Source organism: Panthera onca, chromosome C1 (assembly GCF_046562875.1).
Source record: "Panthera onca isolate mPanOnc1 chromosome C1, mPanOnc1 haplotype 2, whole genome shotgun sequence".
NCBI classification, from domain to species: domain Eukaryota; kingdom Metazoa; phylum Chordata; class Mammalia; order Carnivora; family Felidae; genus Panthera; species Panthera onca.
Window position 1 is genome coordinate 207,245,858 of NC_138346.1, and position 23,070 is coordinate 207,268,927.

Genomic DNA, 23,070 nt, shown 5'->3' on the forward strand with positions numbered 1-23,070 from the left:
TCAAGAAACACAATAAAGAACCCAATGCATTACATCTTTTTGGGGGTGGGTGCTTTGGAGGTACTAACACTTACAGAGTGCCAGGCACTGTATTATGTTTCTAGATATTATTTCATTTGACCCACAGAGGCACCTTCTAAGGTGTATTATGGTCCCATCGTCCAGAAGAGGAAACAGTTCAGTGGAACCGACTTACCCAAGTACACACAACTAAAAAAGGAGAGTTCAAACCCAGGCTGTCGGACTCCAAAGTCATGGCTCCTTCCTACACACGTGGCTCCTTCCTATGGGTAAGCAGAAGACCAGGGCACCTGGCCTATCACTACATACGATAACTATGTGTTTCTGGATCTTGGCAGGTAACTTATGACTGTGCTACTCTTCAGTCCTTCAAGAAAGAACAGAAACTGCAGATGTCTGACTTTTCAGGAGTGCTAACAAAAACCTGAAATCACTTAGAATCAATGACAAAGAGTCAACAATTCAAGCCGGGAAGTACTTCCCTTTGTGCACTGGCTAGAGATCAAATGAATCCAAACGGGCTGAGGGCTGATAAAATGAATCCAAATTCATCCAAACTGCTCAAAAGGGAATTTTCTGGTGAGTCCCTTCCCTCCCAACACCCCCAATCCCTCTTGCCCATCCCCATCAGTATCAGCAACTGGATTCTCCTCTTTGGGAAAGGAAATGGAAGAACCGGGGATTCAGGGTACCCGACACGTACGTTGTTATAGCCATTATGTTGTCACCGACTCCTGACTCAAATGAAAAATTCCATGGAGCAACAAGAACCATTAACTCCTTTTCCTTACACATTTACTTCATCTACAGTCACTAGCATTTACTAAGCAGAAGACACAGGGGATATGTTTATTTACCTCTGGAGTACATCACTCCAATACATAGCGTTTATTCTTTGAAAAGTGGGAACTGTTACCCAGTGCTTCTATTTCAGTTATAAGGTTATATGGGCTTGAGGCAAAGACAGGTTAAACATGAATGAGAATACTGGCTAGGAAGGAATAGGGGACATTCTGAAGGCACCAAAACATGACAGCTCTTAATTCAGCAGGCAGTTTCTTGAGATACGTAATGTGACTGAGGCTGTGCTTTAGTAAGATTCGTCCAACTAAGGTGTGCAGGAGCACTTGGAAAGGAAGAGACATTTTGCTGGCAGACTTCACAGGACTTAAGAACTGATTAAGTGTGTGTATGCAGATCTGGAGCTTGGGGGCTGCAAAGGGGAAAGGCTGTCAAAGAAAATGCTGAGAACTTCTACCTGGATAACTAGAAAAACACTGGTGCTATTTATAACATTCATCAAGTAACCTTTTTTTTTTTTTTTTTTTTAATGTTTATTTTTGAGAGAGAGGAAGGGAGCATGTGTGGGGAAGGGGCAGAGAGAGGGAGAGACAATATCCCAAGCAGGCTCTGTGCTATCGGTGCAGAGCCTGATGCAGGGCTCGACCCCAAGGACCATGAGGTCATGACCTGAGCCAAAACTAAGATTCGGAGGCTTAACCGACCGAGCCATCCATGTGCCCCCATCAAATAACCTTTTAATACCAAATTCCATCCCCCCCCCCTTTTTTTTTTAAGTTTATTTAGTTATTTTGAGAGAGACAGAGACAGCACAAGCAGGGCAGGAGCAGAGAGAGGGAGAGAGAGAGAATCCCAAGCAGGCTCCACACTGCCAGCGCAGGACCCAATGCGGGGCTCAAACTCAGGAACCGTGAGATCGTGACCTGAGCCAAAATCAGGAGTCAGACATTTAACCAACTGAGCCACCCGGGCGCCCCAATACCAAATTCCTTTAATCTAAAATATAACGGAGCTGTAAAAACGCAACATGTACAACATTTTCAGGAACACCACAAGACATGAGTGAAAGGCACTCACCAAGCACTTACCCTTCGGGGTTCAATGACCTCATCTAATCCTCACAGCAAACTTCTTTTATCAGCCCTGTCTTAGTGACCAAGAAACTGAGACAAAGAAAGGTTAACTAGCTTGTCCCAGGTCACACATCTGGGATTTGAACCAGGCAGCCTGACTCCCAAGGACACGTCCTTGATCGCCCCCTCACAGATACACAAAGCTATTACAATAATTTTGACTCCCCAAAGTAAACGAAATACCTTCCCAAATTCACCCCGGCCAACACTATGCATGAGCGTTACCTTCATCACACAAACTGAGCCCCTACTGTGTGCCAGGTGCTATGCCAGGCCCTGTACCCAGTAAGATTATCGTCCAGAGTTAGAGCCAACTGATAATTAGAAACTCAAAGTGCGGGGTGCCTGCGTGGCTCAGTCGCTTAAGCGTCTGACTCTTGATGTCGGCTCAGGTCATAATCTCGCGGTTCATGGGGTCAAGCCCCGCGTCGGGCTCTGTGCTGACAGCTCAGAGCCTGGAGCCTGCTTCAGATTCTGTGTCTCCTTCTCTCTGCCCTTCCCTGCTCACGCTCTTTCTCTCTCTCTCTCTCTCTCTCCCAAAAATAAACATTAAAATAAATAAACTTAAAAAAAAATAAAGTCATCCTTGTCTTTAAGGAAAAAAACAAACTCAAAATGCAAGGTACTGTGACAGAAGCAGGGTGCACAGATACCCCAGCCACTGTGGGGGCTAGAGAAGGGGCAAGGGAAAAGGGCTGCAAGGAGCTCCTTGCTACCAAATTAGCCAGTGTGAGGCAGATGGAGCCAGAATCTTTCGTGCCACACTAAGGACCCCGGCCTCTGTCATAAGCAGCAGGGAAGCAAGAGAGGGAATTAAGCAGGAACAATGTATCTGATGTGCCCTCTCTGGCGGCAACGGGGACAGAGGTGAAGAAGCCTCCATCAGAGATGGGAAACCCACGAGGACAGAGCTGTCACAGCAGCCCAGGGGGGAGACAAGTCCAGACCACCGACTCTCCTCCGTCCATCAGACTGAAAAATGTTACCTTGCATACTCTGGTCTCTCCTCAACAGCCCCACCTCTGCCTTCCCTGCATCCCCTGCGAGGCAGAACCGAAAGGGACGGTATTCGAGGTGAGCAGGGCAGGTGAAAGCGGGACTCTGGTCAGGGGTTAGGAACTTCTGAGCAGCGGGAGTGACCACACTCCGTGATGATTCATAGATAAAAGATCCTTAAGGAAAGACACAGTCATGGGCAAAGGCAAACAGAGACAGAAGAGGGGCTCAAATATTTGAAAAGTATACCAACGGTTTTGCAATGAAGGTACTGTTGGTGCAAATGGGGATTGTCCCAAATGAACATTTGCAAAAGGTGTTGGAAGGATTCACCTGAATTTCAGGGTCTTCTGTAAGAAACCAACGTTTTCTCTGCTATTCAAATCTGGCTCGAATAAGGTGCCCAAGACTCTAAGGCTAGGCAATAGCACCCAGCTGACCTTATTTTCCAGTAGCGGTCTACACTCTTTCGTAAAGGCATCATTATTCTACAAAGCCCCACAAGTAAGCCTCCCCAAATCACTGGACTTGCATACATAAAGAAACCAAGAATTCGGTTTTCATAAACTAAGGGAAAAAAAAGTCTTCTGAAATAGAAGTTATGAGCTAAACTGAATTTCAAGTTGCAGCAGGGACAAGGAGAAAAGTAAGTTGTGGTTTTTCAACAGTCACAGCCAATCTTTTCTGGGAATTTCTAAGATTGGTAGCATATAGTCTAATGTCAAGGAAATATATGACCAGCGCAGTAACATATCGTTTTGCTTCTAATGAGAGTGGGATATTTATAAACTCGTGAGTTCAGGGTTTGTCACACTTAGGCCTATGCTAAAATGGTTAAAAAAAAAAAACAAAACCCTACAACTAATGGATTTCAATTTAATCATTTGAGATGATGCCAAGAAAGTAGCAGCTTTCTCAGGAAAGCTTCCTAGTAAAAGGTGAATTATGTTGCTTAAATCATTTGCTTCAGGTAATCATTTAAAATCCAGCAAACAGAAATTGAGTGGTTTACATGTGCAGGTTCTGACAATCAGAAACACTTGTTCTAACTGGTAAACATTTGTCAAAGTAAGTCTACCAATCTGTCAACAATTATGTCAGAGTGTTACAATAATTATAAATTACCCTAAGCATTCTAATGCAGCTTTAAGTTGGATAAAGAAACTTGACATAAACACAGTAGATTCCAATTCCTCCCATATATGCTGTTAGTATTAATCAATAGTTTTAAAATTCTACCTGAAGGGGCACCTGGGTGGCTCAGTCACATAAGCGTCTGACTCTCGATTTCAGCTCACGTGATGATCTTGTGGCTGGTGGGATCAAGCCCCACATCAGGTTCTGTGCTGACAGCTCAGAGCCTGCTTGAGATTCTCATTCTCTCTCTCTCTCCCTCTCACTCTGCCCTTCCCCTGCTCGTTCGCAGGTGTGTGCAAATAAATGTTTAAAAAAATAAATAAAATAAAACCCTACCTGAAGATACACAACTGAAGCAACTCTGGAAATTCTGGACAGTTTTAAACAAACGCTGCAATCTGTCAGCTCTCCCAGCCATGCCTCACACCATTTTACAACTCAGCTTCCCATCGTTCATTAACATTGACTCATATCCCTCACACCCCATACTCTTCTCATATGCACGCATGTGGGGTTTTTTTAAGGCCCTTATAACAATGTACTATGCTTTAAGGTCATTCTGATGATTGTTTATTCCTTTTCTTTTTTTTCCCTTCATTTCTCACCTCAATTTCAGTTGCTGAAAGAGTACGCGCCTAGAGATGTATGAATATATGACCCGTGTTGTGTGAGTATTAGTCTGAAAGGGCTGTGCCTGGGGAGCCATAGAGAGTAAGCCATAGAGACGTAAGCCTGGGGCAAGGTTTCTCAACTTCAATTCTTTTCCGTGTACCATTTTCCGTGTACAATTCTTTGGTGCTCTGCACATCACAGGATGTTTGGCAGCATCCCTGTCCCCCACCTTCTAGGTGTCAGCAGCACCCCGACTGCCCCATCCCCCGGTATGGCAACCACACGAGTTTCCAGACGTTGCCCCCAGGGGGTAGAAGGTAGCGGTAAATCACTCCCAGTGGAGAACAAACTGATCTAGGCGGTTACAATCTAGAAAGTGCTTCCACACCCATTTAGATTATTATCTTATCCTGAGCCTCATCACAACCATGTGGGGACTAGCATCCCAAGCGTACAGATGAGGAGGGGCATCTAGCTGGCTCTGTGGGTAGAGCACGCGACTCTCGATCTCAGGGTCATGAGTTTGAGCCCCACACTGGGTGTGGAGCCTCCTTTAAAAAAAAAAAGAAAAAGAAAAAGAAAAAGAAGTTTAGAGACGAGGAAATTGAGGCTCTGAGACAGCCAAGCCCACCTGGCTTTTCACCATCCCGCAATGCTTCTCCAGCTAACGTCCTTCACCTTCCTCACCCTTACAGTGAAAGGCTTCCCTTCCTTCTCGTCTGCCTTCCTTTCAAAGCAGAAAGCCTTCCTTCCAGAGAAATCTTCTCTGGTAGCCTAGTACATGCAATAGATAAAGCTGAAGCTACTATTTGAGGAGTCCAAGTTGCATCCAGACCCCACCTCCTAAACCCATACTTGTCCCAAAGGGGCCCCACAAACTGTAGGGCTCTACAGAGCACATTTTGAAAACTGGTGATAAACGCACTCCCCTGTCTATTCTAACGGAGAAGCCATAGGATTTTCATGGCCATCTCTCGGTTAGGGATGGTCTCTAGCTAAAATGGGGACCAGCCACATCCAGGAGAAATCAAGCTCCAAACTAAGTTATGGGTAAGTGGTAGGGGAATGGAGAGGGTGTGTGTTTGGGCCCAGTGTGTGGGTAAATCTGGATGGAGGAGAGAGATCATAAGCTGGGGTCAGAAGACCATGAAAGAAGCAGTCTCCTGGACAAATCCGTCCAGTATCCAGAATAGGCAGAAACAGGTTCCAGACAAATTACCCTGTATGAACAGACCCTGGAAAACACATCTCAACCTCCCCAGGCATCAATTTGCTCATCTCTGAAACAAGAGGGTTAAAGAAAGTTAGTGGTTATCAGCACTCCCACCCCACCTTTTTTGAAAGCAATGAAGTTATCTTCCCAAATAGGTAAATAAAACAGACCACAGTGGAGCTGCTCTGTTGGGGAAAAGGGGAGAGGCTGGAGGCCCAACCAGAAAACCACTTGCTTCACGTCCCCTCATCTTCCTCTCCCTACCTACTCCCACCCAGAGACAACCACTAAGATGCTGTGGAAGACAGTTAAAAACCACTGGACCAAATGAATCCCTAAGGTTCTTGCTGGTTCCAACAACCCATCCTTCTTTAAGTTTATGAATTCACGGAGGTTATACAACTGGGGCCTTCCAAAGCAACAATGGGCCATCACATCCACCATGAGCAAACTCAATAACAGGTCACCCAACAAGAAACTGCATTAACATATACCAATATATGGGGCGCCTGGGTGGCTCAGTCGGTTAAGCGCCCAACTTCATCTCAGGTCATGATCTCATGGTTTGTGAGTTCAAGCCAGGCATCAGGCTCCGTGCTGACAGCTCAGAGCCTGGAGCCTGCTTCAGATTCTGTCTCCCTCACTCTCTGTCCCTCCCCCACTTGTACTCTGTCTCTCGCTCTCTCTCTCTCTTAAAAATGAACATTAAAAAAAATTAACATGGGAATGCAAGCTGGTGCAGCCACTCTGGAAAACAGTATGGAGGTTCCTCAAAAAACTAAAAATAGAACTACCCTACAACCCAGCAATGGCACTACTAGGCATTTATCCACGGGACACAGGTGTGCTGTTCCAAAGGGGCACATGCACCCCCATGTTTATAGCAGCACTATCGACAATAGCCAAAGTATGGAAAGAGCCCAAACGTCCATCGATGGATGAATGGAAAAAGAAGATGTGGTATCTATATACAATGGAGTATTACTTGGCAATCAGAAAGAATGAAATCTTGCCATTTGCAACTACATGGATGGAACTGGAGGGTATTATGATAAGTGAAATTAGTCAGTCAGAGAAAGACAAAAATCATACGACTTCACTCATATGAGGACTTTAAGAGACAAAACAGATGAACATAAGGGAAGGGAAACAAAAAGAATATAAAAACAGGGAGGGGGACAAAACAGAAGAGACTCGTAAATATGGAGAACAAACAGAGGGTTGCTGGAGGGGTTGTGGGAGGGGGGACGGGCTAAATGGGGAAGGGGCACTAAGCAATCTACTCCTGAAATCATTGTTGCACTATATGCTAATTTGGATGTAAATTTTAAAAACCAAAAAAATAATAAAAATTAACAAAAAATAGATACCAATATAATTTCAAAGTTGGTGAAAAGCTTAAACAGATTTTTACTTTGAAGGACTAACCTATTAAATATCAAAACTAGACTTCACATATTCATGTAAAGATTATTCATCATTCTCAATTATAGGACCCAAATGAAGTGACTTTAGTTACTAGTTCAGTAAAGTAGCTTTAAAAAAATTTTTTTTTTTAAGATTTTAAGTAATCTCTACATCCAACATGGGGCTCAAATTTACATTCCCGAGATCAAAGGTCTCATGCTCTACCAACTGAGTCAGCCAGGTGGCCCTAAATAACTTTTTTTTTTTTGAGAGAGAGAATGTGAGTTGGGGAGAGGGGGAGAGGGAGAGAGGGAGAGAGGGAGAGAGGGAGAGAAAGACTCCTAAGCAAGCTCCACATTCAGCAGAGAGCCCAACTCAAGGCTCAATCCCACGACCCCGGGATCATGACCTGAGCTGAAATCAACAGTCAGATGTTAAACTGGCTGAGCCACCCAGGAGCCCCGCTTTTTTTTTTTTTTTTAACAGAAACTGTTCTCATTTATTTACTTACATTATAAAAACAGCAAAATTGTGCTCACTTCGGCAGCACATAATACTAAAACTGGAATGATACAGAGATTAGCAAGGCCCCTGTGCAAGGATGACATATGCAAATTCATGAAGCATTCCATATTAAAAAAAAAAAAAAAACAGCAAAATTAATGATCCTCCTCACCTAGCATCATCACCATTCTGGAGAGCTATTTTGGATTAAGTTTATTGTTTATCATTCCATTTATATAAACAGGATCATATATCATGCATGATGTTTTACAACTTGCTTTTCTCACTTTATAATTACCAAGGACACCTTTCTGTGACAGCACATGTCTTTTAAAAACTTTTTATTGAAATACAACATACATATAGAAACTGCACAATTAAGGGCACCACTCGATAGATTTCTAGACTAAACACACCCAAGTCACCAGCAGCCAGAGCAAAGCAAATTACCAACATCTTCAGAAGCCTGCCTGGTCCTCCCTTATCCAAAGCTCTCTATCCAAGGGTAATCATATTCTGACTTCTAATAGTATAGAGTAGTTTTGCCTGCTTTTAAACTTACATAAGTGGAATCACACAGTAAGTACTTTAGTCTAACATTTGTGAACAGCTGTGGGTCGTTCATTATCATTGCCACGGAGTATGCCATCACATCAAACCAAAAACCGTGAAACCGAACAGTGCTGCCACCCCTGGAAGCTTCCTGGTGCCCCTCTGCGGTCCACCCTTCCCTCCACCCTTTGCCCCAGGCAAACGCTTATCTGCTTTGTCATCACACATTGGTTTGCATTTTCTAGAAGTGTATGTACAAATGCAAGCAGGTAAATGGAATACAGCACACAGTGTTCTGTGTCTAGCTCCAACAGAATGATTTTGAAAGGTATACCTCTTGCTGTATGTGTTAGTACTTGTTCCTTTTACTACCGAATAGTCCTCTTTATGGATAGTCTGGATTTTGTTTACCCATTCACCTGCTGATGGACATATGGGTCCTTGCCAGTTTGGGGGCATCATGAATAAAGCTGCTACGAATATTCATATAGTCACATACATTCACACTTTGTGTGAGCAAACGTCTTCGTTTCTCTTGGGTAAATACCCAGGAGTACAATGACTAGATGGCATGTTTATAAGAAACCACCAGACGGTTTTACAAAGTGGATGCACCAACATACAACCCCACCAACTGTGCACAACTCCAGCTGCTCCACATCCCAGTCAAATTTTAGGGGGTGTTGTCAGTCTTTTTAACTATTTTAACGGGTGTGGAGGCTGATCTATCTCCTCACGATTTTAATTTGCATTTCCCCAATGACCAATGAAGTTGAATATCCTATCATGTGCTTACTTGCCATTAGCATAATAATTTCTTTTGTAAAGATTCTTTTCAAACACTGTACCCATTTTTAAAATGTTTAATGTTTGTTTTTGAGAGAGACAGACAGACAGAACATGAGTGGGGAAGGGGGGGGGGGGGTGACAGGGACACAGAATCCAAAGCAGGCTCCAGGCTTTGAGCTGTCAGCACAGAGTCCAACGTGGGCCTTGAACCCACAAACCATGAAACTGTGACCTGAGCCGAAGTCGGACACTTACCCGACTGAGCCACCAGGCGCCCCTTTTACCCATTTTCTTAAATGGGTTGTCTTCTTAGTATTAAATTTTAAGAGTTCTTTCTTTATTATGGAAACAGGCCCTTTATCAGACATAATGTATTGCAAATATTTTCTCCGATTCTGTGGCTTGCCTTTTTGTTCTCTTCATGCCGTCTTTCAAAGAGCAAAAGTTTGGGGCGCCTGGGTGGCTCAGTCGGTTGAGTGCCCAACTTCGGCTCAGGTCATGATCTCACCATTCGGGAGTTCGAGCCCCATGTCAGGCTCTGTGCTGACAGCTCACAGCCTGGAGCCTGCTTTGGATTCTGTGTCTCCCTCTCTCTCTGCCCCTCCCCTGCTGTGCTCTGTCTCTTTCTCTCTCAAAAATAAATAAACATAAAAAATTAAAAAAAAACAAAACAAAGAACAAAAGTTTTAGGTTTTGACCAAATGCCACATATCATTTTTTTTCTTAGTGACTTTTGCTTTCATGACCTAAGAAATCTTTTCCAAACTCAAGGTCACAGAGATTTTTTCCCCTATGTTTTCTTCTGGAGGTTTTATAGTTTTACATTTTACATTTAGGTCTGTGATCCTTTCGAGTTAATTTTTATGCACAATAATGAGGTTTATTTTTTTCTCTGGATATGGATATCCAGTTATGCTAGCACATCTGTTGAAAAGATTTTCTTTTTCCCATTAAACTGCCTTGGCATCATCTTTAATTGACCATATATTTATGGGTCTATTTCGGGACACTGATCTAGATGTGTTTCCCTTCTCCAATACCACACTTTGTTTACTGTAGCTTTGTAGTAAGTCTTGATGTCAGGTAATGTTAATTTTCCAACTTTGCTTTTCTTTTTAAAAATTGCCCTGGCTACTTTGGATTGTTTACATTTTAATTTAGATTTAAAAATCAGCTTCTCAATTTCTATAAAAATCTTTGAGCATTGTTTTTCTTGCTAGAAAAAGAGAGAGAATATAAACTTCCTCACTGAGTTGCTAGGAGGGTAGAAAAGGGATAATATGTTAGTGTAACAAATACGGTGGCACGTAACAGGCATTCACTTAATGTTACTTCCGCTCTCTTTCCCTCTCTTGGCCTTTAAATAAACAGGATCCAATCTAGCAATGCCCTAACATTTTACTAGTGGGTCAATGGCTGTAGTAAAAATATTACCACACCAAAAGACTTTTATAAGTAAATATTTGTATTTTCACTTGGATTCAACACTGAAATGCACTTGCCAGAGAAAGCAATTCAGCATATTTACTAATAAATGGTTTCAGGCCACATTTTAGGAAAGCATAAAACCACAGCCAGAACAAAAATTTAAATATGTTTTCAAGTTCCATACGGTGCCTAATTACCTTATTCTATAATACTAACAGAAAATTCTCCTCTAGCAAGATCACAATGTTCCATTATCCATATTGCTGTCGCAAATGGAAAAAGTATTTTTGCTCTCAAAAACTGTTTAGAAATACATATAGCAAACAAAATATGGTGACCGATTCAACAATTAACATGTACTAATTTGAAACCCAAACCTACAAACAACCAAAAACCTTTGAAGTATTTTAGTTTAGCCTAAGTGATATCACTCCATGAAATGGCAACGTATCAGTTTCCAAACACAGGCTACCAAAAGGCAATTTTTGGTGAGCCACCAATACTTTGTGGTAAGCCACATTTATCAGATGAACTGATATTTAAAGACAAACAATAATTTGCTCCTTTTTCCATGACCTTACTCAATGGCCTCTTTCGGTACAGCATTTTTTTAAACATGAAAGTGGCCTTAAAAAAACAGCCTTAATTAATTTCACTACACTTGATCGATTACTGGAGGAATACACAAAATCTGCTGGCTAATTCAAAGGCAAGTCAGCTGCTAAGTCATTTCTGTCCTACTTTCTTAACAGGGAAGAAATAAGGCCAAACCCTTTCTTTTCGTGAAGATTACTGCAGGGCAAAAGCAATTTCATCTCTGTTGACTGAGCTGCATATCACCAGAGACCCATCTCCAGACATACCAGAAATTAATAAACTGTAAAATGTTGCTTGGGCTCCCCACCTGTCAAGGGCAAAGCCATTCTCCATTTACATAGCCTTGGCATCACCCTGACTCCTCCTGCTCATGAGCATTTCAGGTTCCATAAATATGACCAATGCATGACACCGTAACATCTGTGACATCTGTCTCCATTCCACTCCTCTGGCCCCATCTTGGTTTTGATTTCCTCTAACTGGACCACCTCATCTTTGGCATGAACTTGCAGTAATATACTAACCGATCTCCTTGCCTCCATCTTGGTCCTTTCTACTTCGTTCATCTTTCTGAAATCAGAAATCCAACCATGTCCGTCCTCAGCCCCACATTCCGTGGTTTTTCTCAATGCTACGCAAAGAGTTGCCACACAACCCAACAATTCCACTCCTAGATACATACACACCCAAGAGAAATGAAAACATACATTCAGGTAAGAACTTGTACACTTGATCACAGCAGCATTATCCATAATAGCCAAAAAGTATCAACAACGTAAATGTCCATAAACTGGCAATGGATAACCAAAATGTGGTATATCCATACCATAGTATTCTGTAACAGAATAAATGGTGTTAATACTATTAATATAAATATTATAAATATAAATAGTATTGAATACTAATAAGCAGTATTCTATTTGTTAACTAGAAACAAATTTAGATTCAATTTAAAATTCTAAATCTAAAATTCAATGCAATCCTTAATCAAAATCCTAAGAAGTTTTCTGCAGAAGTCGAACAACCGATCTAAAATGCACATGGACTCTCAAGGGACCCTGAATAGCCCAAATAATCTTGAGAAAGAACAAACCTGCAGGGCCCACACTTCCTAATTTCAAAACTTACTACAAAGCTACAGGAATCAAAACCATGTGGTACTGGCACAAAGACAGACATACAGCTCAATGGGATAAAATAATGAGCACAGAAATATACTCTTGCATACATGGTCAAATCACTGTTCACTAGGGTGCCAAGATCATTTAGGGAACAGCAGTCTTTTCAACAAACGGTGCAGAGAAAACTGGAGATCCACATGCAAAAGAATGACACTGGAACCTTCCTTATCTGACACTATATGCAAAAATTAACTCAATACAGATCAAAGACCTAAATGTAAAAGCTAAAAAACCCTTAGAGAAAAGTCAGGGCAAAAGCTTCACAATATTGGGTTTGGCAATGATTTCTTGGATACGACGCTGAAATAACAAAAAATACATATATTAGTCTCTGCCCCCAATTCCTGGCAGAGCTCCTAAATCCCTCGGAATTTCCTGGGTGATAGGAGTGTCTGTTCTAATGAGGCAAATCTCAGAGCTCCTGGATAGCTCCAGGGTGGGAGCTGGTCACGGGAAAGACCAAGCCAAGCCTGGAATTTGCAGCCCCACCCTGCATCCTCTCAGAAGGGAAGAGGGACTGGAAAGTGAGTTAATGACTGATCAGGCAAGGCCTTCATGATGAAGCTTCTATAAAAATCCCGAAAGTACGGGTTCTGAGAACTTCTAGGTCAGTGAACATATCTACGTGCCAGGAGGGTGGCACACCCCAATTCCACAGAAGCAGAAGCTCCTGCACTTTGGACCTCGGGTCCCCAGTCTGTGTGTCTCTTCATCTGGCTGTCCATTCATGGTCTTTAATATCCTTGGTAATAAACTGGTAATCTAGTAAGTAAACTGTTTCCTTGAGTTCTGCCAGCCATTCTAGCAAATTACCAATCCCTGGGAGGGGGTCATGGGAACTGTGATTCATAGCCAGCCAGCCAGAAGCACAGGCAACAGCGTGGACTTGTGACTGGCATCTGAGGCGGGGGAGTCTTACGTGACTGAGCCCTAACCCATGGGGTCCAGTGAGCGTCAGAATTGAAGTGAATTAGAAGACACTCAGCTGGGGTCAGGGAGCCACTTGCTGTGGAAAACCCACACGTCAGGTGCCAGATGTACTGCGAGTGTGGGAATAAGGAAAAAACGGAGTTTTTCCCATTCGGACACCAAAGGCACAGGCAACAAGGGGAAAAGCAGACAAACTGGACTTCACAAAAATGTTTAAACTCTGTGATTCAAAAGACAACATTAACAGAGTTAAAAGACATCCACAGAATGGGAGAAAATATATACCAATCATCTATCTGATAAGGAGTTAATATCCAGAATATATAGAGAGCTCCTAAAACACAACAATAAACCAATTCAAAAATGGACAAAGGGCCTGAATAGACATTTTCAAGGACATACAAATGACGAGTAATCACATGAAAAGATGCTCAACATCACTAATCATCAGGGAAATGAAAATCAAAACTACAATGAGATACTAGCTTACACCCATTAGGGTGGTTACTATTAAAAAATGAAAAGCGGGGGGGAGCCTGAGTGGCTCAGTCGGTTGGGCATCCGACTTTGGCTCAGGTCATGATCCCACAGCTCCTGAGGTCGAGCCCCGCGTTGGGCTCTGTGCTGACAGCTCAGAGCCTAGAGCCTGCTTCAGAGTCTGTGTCTCCTTCTCTCTCTGCCCTTCCCCCAGGTGCTCGTTTTCTCTCTTTCAAAAATAAATATTAAAAAAAAAAAAAAAAAGAAGAAGAAGAAATGGGGGGTGCCTGGGGGCTCAGTCTGTTGAGCATCCAACTCTTGATTTCAGCTCAGGTTATGATCTCATTCGTGAGCAGGGTGTGCGTGCGCTCTCTCCCTCAAAATAAATAAATAAACTTTAAAATAAAAAGAAAGGAAGGAAGGAAATAACAAGTGTCAGTGAGGATGTGAAGTAATTGGGACTCTTGTGCAGTACAGGTGGGAATGTAAAATGGTACAGCTGCTGTGGAAAACAGGAGGGCAGATCCTCAAAATGGTAAAAAACAGAATTACAATATGATCCAACAATTCCACTTCCGGGTATATACCCAAGAGAACTGAAAGCAAGGTCAGCTGTATACCCATGTTCATAGCAGCGTTATTCACAACAGTGCCCATCGACAGGTGAATAAGCAAAATGCCACACACACACACACACACACACACACACACACACACAGTGGAATCTTATTCAGACCCAAAAAGGAAGGAAATTCTGATATATCCTACAACATGGATGAACCTTGAGGGCATCACACAAAGTGAAAGAGACCAGTCTCAAAAAGACAAGGGCTGTATGATTCGATGTAGATGAAGTACTTAGAGTAGACAAAATCAGAGACAGAAAGTAGAATGGAGGTTGCCAGGGGCTGGAGGGAGTTGTTGTTAAATGGGTAAAAGGAGTTACAGTTTTACAAAATGAAGAGTTATGGAGATGGATGGTGGCAATAACCGCACAACATTATGAATGTATTGAATATCATTTAATTATACATTTTAAATGGCTCAGATGGTATATTTCATCACAATAAAAAAAAATGGGGAAAAAAGGGGAGAGTACCCATAAGGGTATAATAATTAAATGAGATAGGGGCACCTGAATGGCTCAGTCAGTTAAGTGTCCGACTTTGGTTCAGGTCATGATCTCACGATTCAGGAGTTCGAGCCCCGCATCGGGCTCTATGCTGACAGCTAGGAGCCCAGAGCCTGCTTCGGATTCTGTCTCCCCCTCTCTCTGCCCCTCCCCGGCTCATGCTCTGTCTCTGTCTCTGTCTCTGTCTCTGTCTCTGTCTCTGTCTCTCCATCTCCCTAAAATAAACATTAAAAAACAAAACAAAACTTTTTTTTAAAGAATTGAGATAATGTATGTAAAATGTAATGTAAGATGCCAGAATCTGGCACAGTGTCCAATAAATGGTAGCCATTATCATCATTCCCTGAAGAAGTCAAAGCCTCTCTGTCCTCTGGGACACCGCCTGGACCGTTTCCAAGGCCTAGAATACAACTGTCCACCCGGTCCACCTACTAAATGCCAACATATTCTCCAAGATGGAACTCCTTCTTCCAGAAGGTGAGCCAGGGTAAGGCCAGTGCCTACTACCTGTGCACTTCACCCCCCAGGCTTTCCACAAGGCCTGGTATGAAATTGTTTGGGGACATATACATGAATGATCGCTAGTATATATATAAGCTGCAATACTGATCATTAGGCTTCAGTACTACCCACAACAGCAAAATAAAAGCAAACGTGTTAGCTATTTTAACTTATCACTGCTATCCTTCATTTACATGCTTGGAGCTAATATTTTTCAAATACAGGTAATATCTTAATCAGCTCTATAGAGAGTATTTCATTTTATCCTTACTCATAACAACCCTCTGAGGAAGGTACTACCATTCTATAGATGAAGAAACTGAGGCACAGATAGGTACTTACTTGTATATTCCTTCCTTCCTTCCTTCCTTCCTTCCTTTCTTAAAGTAAATTCTACACCCAACGTGGGGCTCAAACTCAGGCCCCCGAGATCAAGAGTCACACACTTTACTGACTGAGCCAGGTGCACACCCCTTAGTATATTGTTTTCTTTTTTTTTGTTTTTTGTTTTTTGGTATATTTATTTCTAATGAAAAAAAATCAAGGAAAGGAAAAGTACAAGAACATGAATGCCCCCATAGTCCACTGAATGGAATACATTCTAAGGGTGCTTGCAAATGTCCATGGCTTGCACTTTTCCTTGCTACTAAGAAAACTAAGATCTCTTTGAGATCTCCCCACCAATTCACAGGTTAGAAGACTAGATATTCCATACTCTGGCCTCACAGTGGGAACGAAACGTGGGGAAAAGGGATACAGTCAATTTTAGAACTTTTCAAGTCACACTAGGGATGCCAGGACCCCCATATGAACCCGGGAAGTACCAGAATCAGATGTTCCTCAAAGCTTCCTCAGGCAAATCTGCAACCCTGGCCACTCACACAGACATCAGCTTGGTGTGAGGTCATAGCCTGGCATGCACAGACCTAGCACTTGAGTGAATTATAACAAGGCTCTGGGGGCAGTGGCAGTGCTTCCATGACCCACACTTGCAGGGCTTAGAAATTCTCAAGTCACAGGGAAGTACCTCCCTAAGTCTCATAGCTGGGATTTTCTCATCTGGAATCTTATTTTCCCAGGGAAACAGAAAACATACAACTGCCCATCCAGTCCAGAGTGACGAGCACAAGCTGAGGGCACCAGCTTGTCCCAGAGCTTTTAAGCCCTCTATTTTGGCAGGACACAATGCTTTCTATTCTTGTTAACAAGAATGTGTGATTTATTCACGTGGGTACACACAAGACAAATTACTCAGTACGTACAAGGAAAACAAACAACACAGCCCGTGGACGGAGTGGAGAAAGAAAACCAGAGCATTCAAGAAATCTGATAAAACTTAAAAATATATCCATAAGGGGCGCCTGGGTGGCTCAGTCTGTGAAGCGTCTGACTCTTGGTTTCAGCTCAGGTCATGATCTTGCAGTTCATAGGATCGAGCCCTGAGATGGGCTCTGCGCTGACAGCACAGAGCCTGCTTGGGATATTCTCTCTCCCTCTCTCTCTCTCAAAATAAATAAACTTAAAAAAAAAAAAAACACAATAAATCCATAAAATTAGCAAAAAACCATTAACGATGCATTTAGATAAAAACTAACGGAATATGGGCCACCTGGGTGGCTCAGTCAGTTGGGCATCTGACTCTTGATTTTGGCTCAGGTCATCATCTCACAGTTTCATGGGTTCAAGCCCCACACTGGGCTCTGTGCTGACCACCGCAGCCTGCTTAAGATTCTCCCTCTCTCTCTGCCCTTGCCCCAGCTTGAGCTCTGTCTCTCTCAAAATAAAGAAATAAACTTAAAAAAAAAAAAAACCTAATGGAACATGCCATTCATAAAATGTAATATTCTTCACTCCTTTTTAATTTCCTGCAATAAGGCTTTGGCACTACGACTTAAACCAACATCACCCTCTACTTGTTCAAATACAAAAGTGCTCTCTGCCTCATGTTTCTTTGCTGACTACTCCCAGGCATCTCTAATACTAGTTTATTATTAAGATCTACTGACAATCATTTATATCCCCAGATGAAATAAAAAGTTGGTAAAAGTCCCAAGATCACAGGGACACATGATGGAAGATGTGAACTGGCAGAAATTCACGTGAAATCTACTCTGGCTTTTTAATTTAAATGCTAATTTATTCACTTAATAAACACACTGAGGAGGAGCAAATATGGGCAGAGAATGTAGTCTGCAAAATTCTCAGCAATACATGTCATTCATTTAACAGTAATTATTGTATGCCTCCTCTAGGCCAGGGGTTAGGGGATCAACAGTGAACAAAAAAAAAGCCTCTGAGTCTCATGAGTTCACATTCAAGTAAGAAACAAATCGCAAATTTCAGATGGTGATATGTGCTATTAAGAAAAATCAGTGCTGTGAAGGAGAACAAACCGGGCACTTATTCAATGCGAACAAGTTTATTTAAAAAAAAAAAAGATACATTAATTTCAAACTTTATGGAGGAACTAGGCAATGCCTATGAGTGGCAGGAATAAGAACAGAGGCCAAAGAGAAGGGTAAAAATGTGAGGGGGAGAAAGGAAAAGAAAGGAACAAGAGCTGAAAGAGAGAAACAGATGTGTCAGGAACAATGGCCTATTGTGCCTATTACAGGGAAGCATGTGTTTTGTTTTGTTTTGTTTGATTCATGGGTTCAATATATTAGGTCAAACCATATTAGAAACCACCTATCCTACCGCGCACACAAAATAGATATTTTAAAACCAAAATTAACAGGGAAAATAAAACTGCAAAGGGCAGGGGAAAGGTATTCGTAAGTAAATATAGCTCTTCCTACAGGACAAAATCATAGGAGACTTTTCTGTTGAGGCACTGCCCAAGCTTCAGAGTAAGAGATCCTTGAAGGGCAGTTTGGGGGGTTTTGTTTTGTTTTGTTTTGTTTTGTTTTGTTTTAAGAACTGTCTAAAGTACAAGCTTATGTGCTCTTTAACTCAGACGTATTACCTCTAAGCTAAACACGAGCAATGAAAATAGTCATTCTTTAGCAAACCAGTGAGAAGAGAACAAAAACACTTCAGGTCTAAGGCAGCCAGAGAAGAGCTCACAAAGGGAGCTGTCCATTCACCCTGGCTTCCCTTCCGTCTCGGTCAAGCCAGAGCATGACATTACCAAGATCCAGCTGAAAGCCCATTGTTGGCCCTTCTTCCCTGCCTGCATCTGCTATAAAACCTATCTTACCGCAGGCCGCCACTCTGAGTCTCCACCTCTGTTCTGCAGGACCAGGAAGCAAGCAGCCAAAGAGGTTTAGAGTTCCATAACCTCACTGCCTACGGGACTAGGAACCGACACTCACTACAGAGTGTGTGCATCTGCACCGTCTCAAAGATCTCTCAGACTAAAGCCTCCCCAAGTGCTTTGGTGCTTCATCCCTCTTACGCCCTTTCTCTAAGTCCCCCTGCTAAAGGGACTGTGCCCTGCAGATCTGAACTCAGTTTCTTCTGCAAAATTAAAGCCTCCTTCTCAACTGCATGATCATTCTCAAACAGTTCAACCATGTAAGCAGAAAAGCAACCAGAATCACGATCTTTGCTCTCACTGCTCTCTCTCCTGCCACCCCCGTGATCAGTTATGAGTCTTGTTACTTTTTACTTCCAAGTTCTGATCAATGAATCACCCCTTAACCACATTCTAACCTTGGAGTCTTCTTTGCAAGAAATGGAATAAGGCAAAGTTAACTATTTGGAGAGAAAGATGAAGAAAACAGCATTTACTGGGTTCCTGCTATGAATTTGGCACTGTTCTAGCCTAGAGGAGGTGGGAATTACTGTCTCCATTTTATAAATGGGGAACAAAGTGTGAAGTTTCTCAAATATACTCATTCCTTTCTGGTCTGACAGTGCAGGCGCACTCACAGCACCGTTGGCTTCAACTCCTGATCTGTTCTTTATAAAACACCGCCAGAACAATCATACCAAAATTCCATTGATATCACATCAATTCCCTGTTGAGGCAAATGAAATGCCTTCTGCTTCTCCATTTGCCCACTGACTGGCCTGGAACCCAATAATTATTTGTTGCTTAAAACCATCCCATGATTCTACACCAGCCTAGAACTAATGAGCCCTAGAGGCAGAAAGTAACAAGATTTTTTTTTTTAAATTTTTTTTTTCCAACGTTTTTTATTTATTTTTGGGACAGAGAGAGACAGAGCATGAACGGGGGAGGGGCAGAGAGAGAGGGAGACACAGAATCGGAAACAGGCTCCAGGCTCCGAGCCATCAGCCCAGAGCCTGACACGGGGCTCGAACTCACGGACCGCGAGATCGTGACCTCGCTGAAGTCGGACGCTTAACCGACTGCGCCACCCAGGCGCCCCAGTAACAAGATTTTTAAGACAGCCTGTGTGGAATATGCAGAATGCATGTGAAAAAGCCAAAGGCAACTCAAAAGCCTTTAAGACAAAGTGGAATTTCTCTAAGACATTTCACAATTCTGACTCCACCTAAACCACCCTTCTTCAGGGAGGAGGGATGCTGACTTCAGAATAGCTACGTTCTAACCCCTGCTCCTCCACACCTAGCTTCTTAACCTCTCCACGCTTCAGTGTCCTGCTCTATAAAAGTTCAACTGGGCCTCTGTTCAAATTCTCCCACCCTCCCGGCCTATCCAAGTCCAAGTCATTCTCCAAAGGTCAGGTCAAAGCCCATTTTCCTTGCAAACTCTTGCTGGATGGCCTCAGCCCATCACTGCACTTACTTGCTTTATAACAGCTCTACAGCAGGAGCCTGAGCCACTCATTTTAACTTTTATCTGTAATCGTGTATCACTGTGCCCCCATTTAACTGTTTCACCCCTGTATCCCCCACCCCCCACCAGTGTCCCACCTCATGAATGACAGTGACGCTACTCACTGCCTCAGGTGATCCTGAGCAGCACAACAATATCAATACCAACAGTGATTGCTACTACCCTACTACCGTCTGCTGACTGAGGAAGTGCCAGGCACTGGGCTGAGAATCTGATTACTTCACTATCCTTCAATCTTCCTAATCCTTTTAGGTAAAACTGTTTTGGGTTTTTTTTTAATCTCCATTTCTTTTTTTTTTTTTTTTAATTTTTTTTTTTTTTTAACATTTATTTATTTTTGCGACAGAGAGAGACAGAGCAGGGTCAGAGAGAGGGAGACACAGAATCTGAAACAGGCTCCAGGCTCTGAGCCATCAGCACAGAGCCCGACGCGGGGCTCGAACCCATGGACCGTGAGATCATGACCTGAGCCGAAGTCGGCCGCTTAACCAACTGAGCCACCCAGGCGCCCCTTTAATCTCCATTTCACAGTGAAGGAAGCGAGCCTACCCAAAGCTACAACAGTAGAGAGGATGGGGGTGAAGGGCGAGAGTTGGTAATTTCCAACTCAGCTGTCTGCCTCCCCCTCTTAACTACTGCCATCATACTTTGTAGTACTTATTGTGGCTTGGTTTTTTATTTATTTATTTATTTATTTATTTATTTAGAGGAAGAGAGAGAGAGAGAGAGTGCGTCTAAGCTGGGGGGGGGGGGGCAGAGAGAGAGGGAGAGAGAGAATTCCAAGCAGGCTCCGTGCTGTGTGCACAGAGCCCGACTCAGGGCTCAATCCCATGAACTGGGAGATCATCACCTGAGCTGAGATCAAGAATTGGACACGTAACCCACTAAGCCACCCACACACCTCCCTTAATGTGGCCATAGGATATCCACGGTTACATCTTCGCCCCTAAATGTGAGCTGTTTACAATCACAAAAACTGTATTTCTTGGCTCACTTACAGAATAACTCATTCTTCAGTGGCTCATACTCAAGCCTTTACTTAGACTAACTCGCAGCCTTAATAACTCTGTGAGATAGTAATAATTACTATTGTCCATTTACAAATGAGGAAACAAGAGGGCGAGAGGGTTAAACAACTTGCCCCAAATCACACAGCTGATAAGTAATTCAAGGGCGAAGTGACAGCTTTGATCAAGTAAGTAGTACTCCACTTATTAACTTATTCTCAACAATTTTTATTAAGCACTGGAAAACCTAGAAAGGGGCAGGAGATACAGCAATGAATAAACCAGAAAGCATCTCTGTTCTCATGGTGCTTACAATCTTAAATCTCTTTCAACATTTTCATTCAATGGGCACAATCTTAAATCCTCTTAAATTTTCCATACAAAAATATCAAATCTGGATAGTAAGAATTAGTAACAAAGAGCGAGCATGGGGCTTGAAGCCAGAAAACCTGAGTTAAGTTTCCAACTTTGCTACTTATTAGAAACTTTGTCACTTATTAGACCCTGGACCAATTCGTTCACCTGCCTCCCCGTTGCACTACCGGTGTGAGATAATGTATTAAGTTGCGCACCGAGCGCAGTGTCTGGCACTTAGTACACGCTCAATAAATTAGCTTCCGTCTTTCCCCTCCCCTCCATGCAGTGACTTCACAATCTGTGTCGTCACTGAGCACATGTTAACAGGCTCCGCGTAGTTACATCGAGAACCAAGAAGTGTCCAATCTCTCATTTCCCTGGGCTATTCTCTTTCCAGATCACTATGTCTCCAATTTCAGGGCGCAGACTACTCTGAGGCCAATAAATCAGATAATCAAATAAATACAACTCGGGAATGACAGCAACTCCCGTGAGGGCCTGTCGGTGTCTATAAAACGCTCCCCATGACCTTCTTTAGAAGGCACTTGTCTCGGCAGGACAGCACTGTGACCCTGACCCGGCTCCACTCCCCGTGCGGGAGATGCGGCCCCCGAGGAGAATTTCCAGCCTCCGGCACGAGGTTGTGCCCTGCAGACCGCTTTTTACTCGATGAGCTCTGCACCTCTCCTGCCACCTGCCAGCCCGACCGTCCCCTATTCCCTCGGGGCTGCGACTCCTCCCCTCCCACCTCGCGCGGACGCCCAGGGTCCTCCGGCCGGGGCCCCCGCCGTCCGAGTGACCCCCCGCCCGGCTCGGGCAGCTGTCCCTGGCCGGAGGGGCTGGACCAGGCCGGTCGGCCTGACCTCCCCAGGGGCTTCCCTCCCGCCCTCCTGGTCAGCGGGGCCTGGAGCCGGCCGCTCGGCTCCGGGAGGGGCCTGCAGGGGCGAGAGGCTTCTCACCTATCTTCACGACCGCATCCGCCATGCACCGGTCCCACTTCCTGCCGAGCTCGGAGTCCGACATGTTCCCCACCCGCAGCTCCCACTTTCCTTAAGGTCGGGCCCCGCGCTTCGATTCCAGGCAAGTCTCGCGAGAGCCGGCCTCGGCCTCAAGGCCCGGAAGGCCGGCTCCGGCCTGCCACATATCGCGAGATAACCTGAATGCTTCCGCCCCTTCCGGGTTTTTTTTTTTTTCCAGTTGGTCGTCAAGGTGACGGGGTTGCCTGGAGGCCCGAGGTGACCCTGACCTTGGAGCCGCGCCTACCTGAGGGCTGGGAGGCTGACAGGCTTCCCAGGCTGCATCCCGAGCCCTGTCGGGAAGGCCCTTCCTCCGCACCAGCTCCCGACGTCGGCCCTGGAATTTCCCAGGGCAAGTGAGGGCACGGCGCTTGGTTTCTTCATTCACTTTTTCTACTCCCTCATTCACTGTTTATTGCAGTGGGACTCCCGCCTGCACCACTAACACGGAGACTGTTCTGGCATAGGTCACCTAGGCCAGATCGAACGGATGCTTTGGAACCTTTCTCTA

At 43.7% G+C, this 23,070-nt stretch overlaps 1 protein-coding gene and 1 non-coding gene across 2 annotated transcripts in view; one reads left to right on the top strand and one right to left on the bottom strand.

Annotated features, from left to right (window-relative positions):
• Positions 1–22,656, bottom strand: part of MICOS10 (mitochondrial contact site and cristae organizing system subunit 10) — a 34,052-nt gene extending 11,396 nt beyond the window's left edge. The window contains exon 1 of the mRNA XM_060624978.2: positions 22,503–22,656. Within this exon, the coding sequence (XP_060480961.1) occupies positions 22,503–22,566 (64 nt within the window). The 5' untranslated portion in view covers positions 22,567–22,656. The remainder of the gene's footprint in view (positions 1–22,502) is intronic.
• LOC132674017 (U6 spliceosomal RNA) lies at positions 7,852–7,958 on the top strand. The gene has a single exon (XR_009608344.1). It is a non-coding gene; the product is annotated as a U6 spliceosomal RNA (small nuclear RNA).
• Positions 22,657–23,070: the final 414 nt, after the last annotated feature.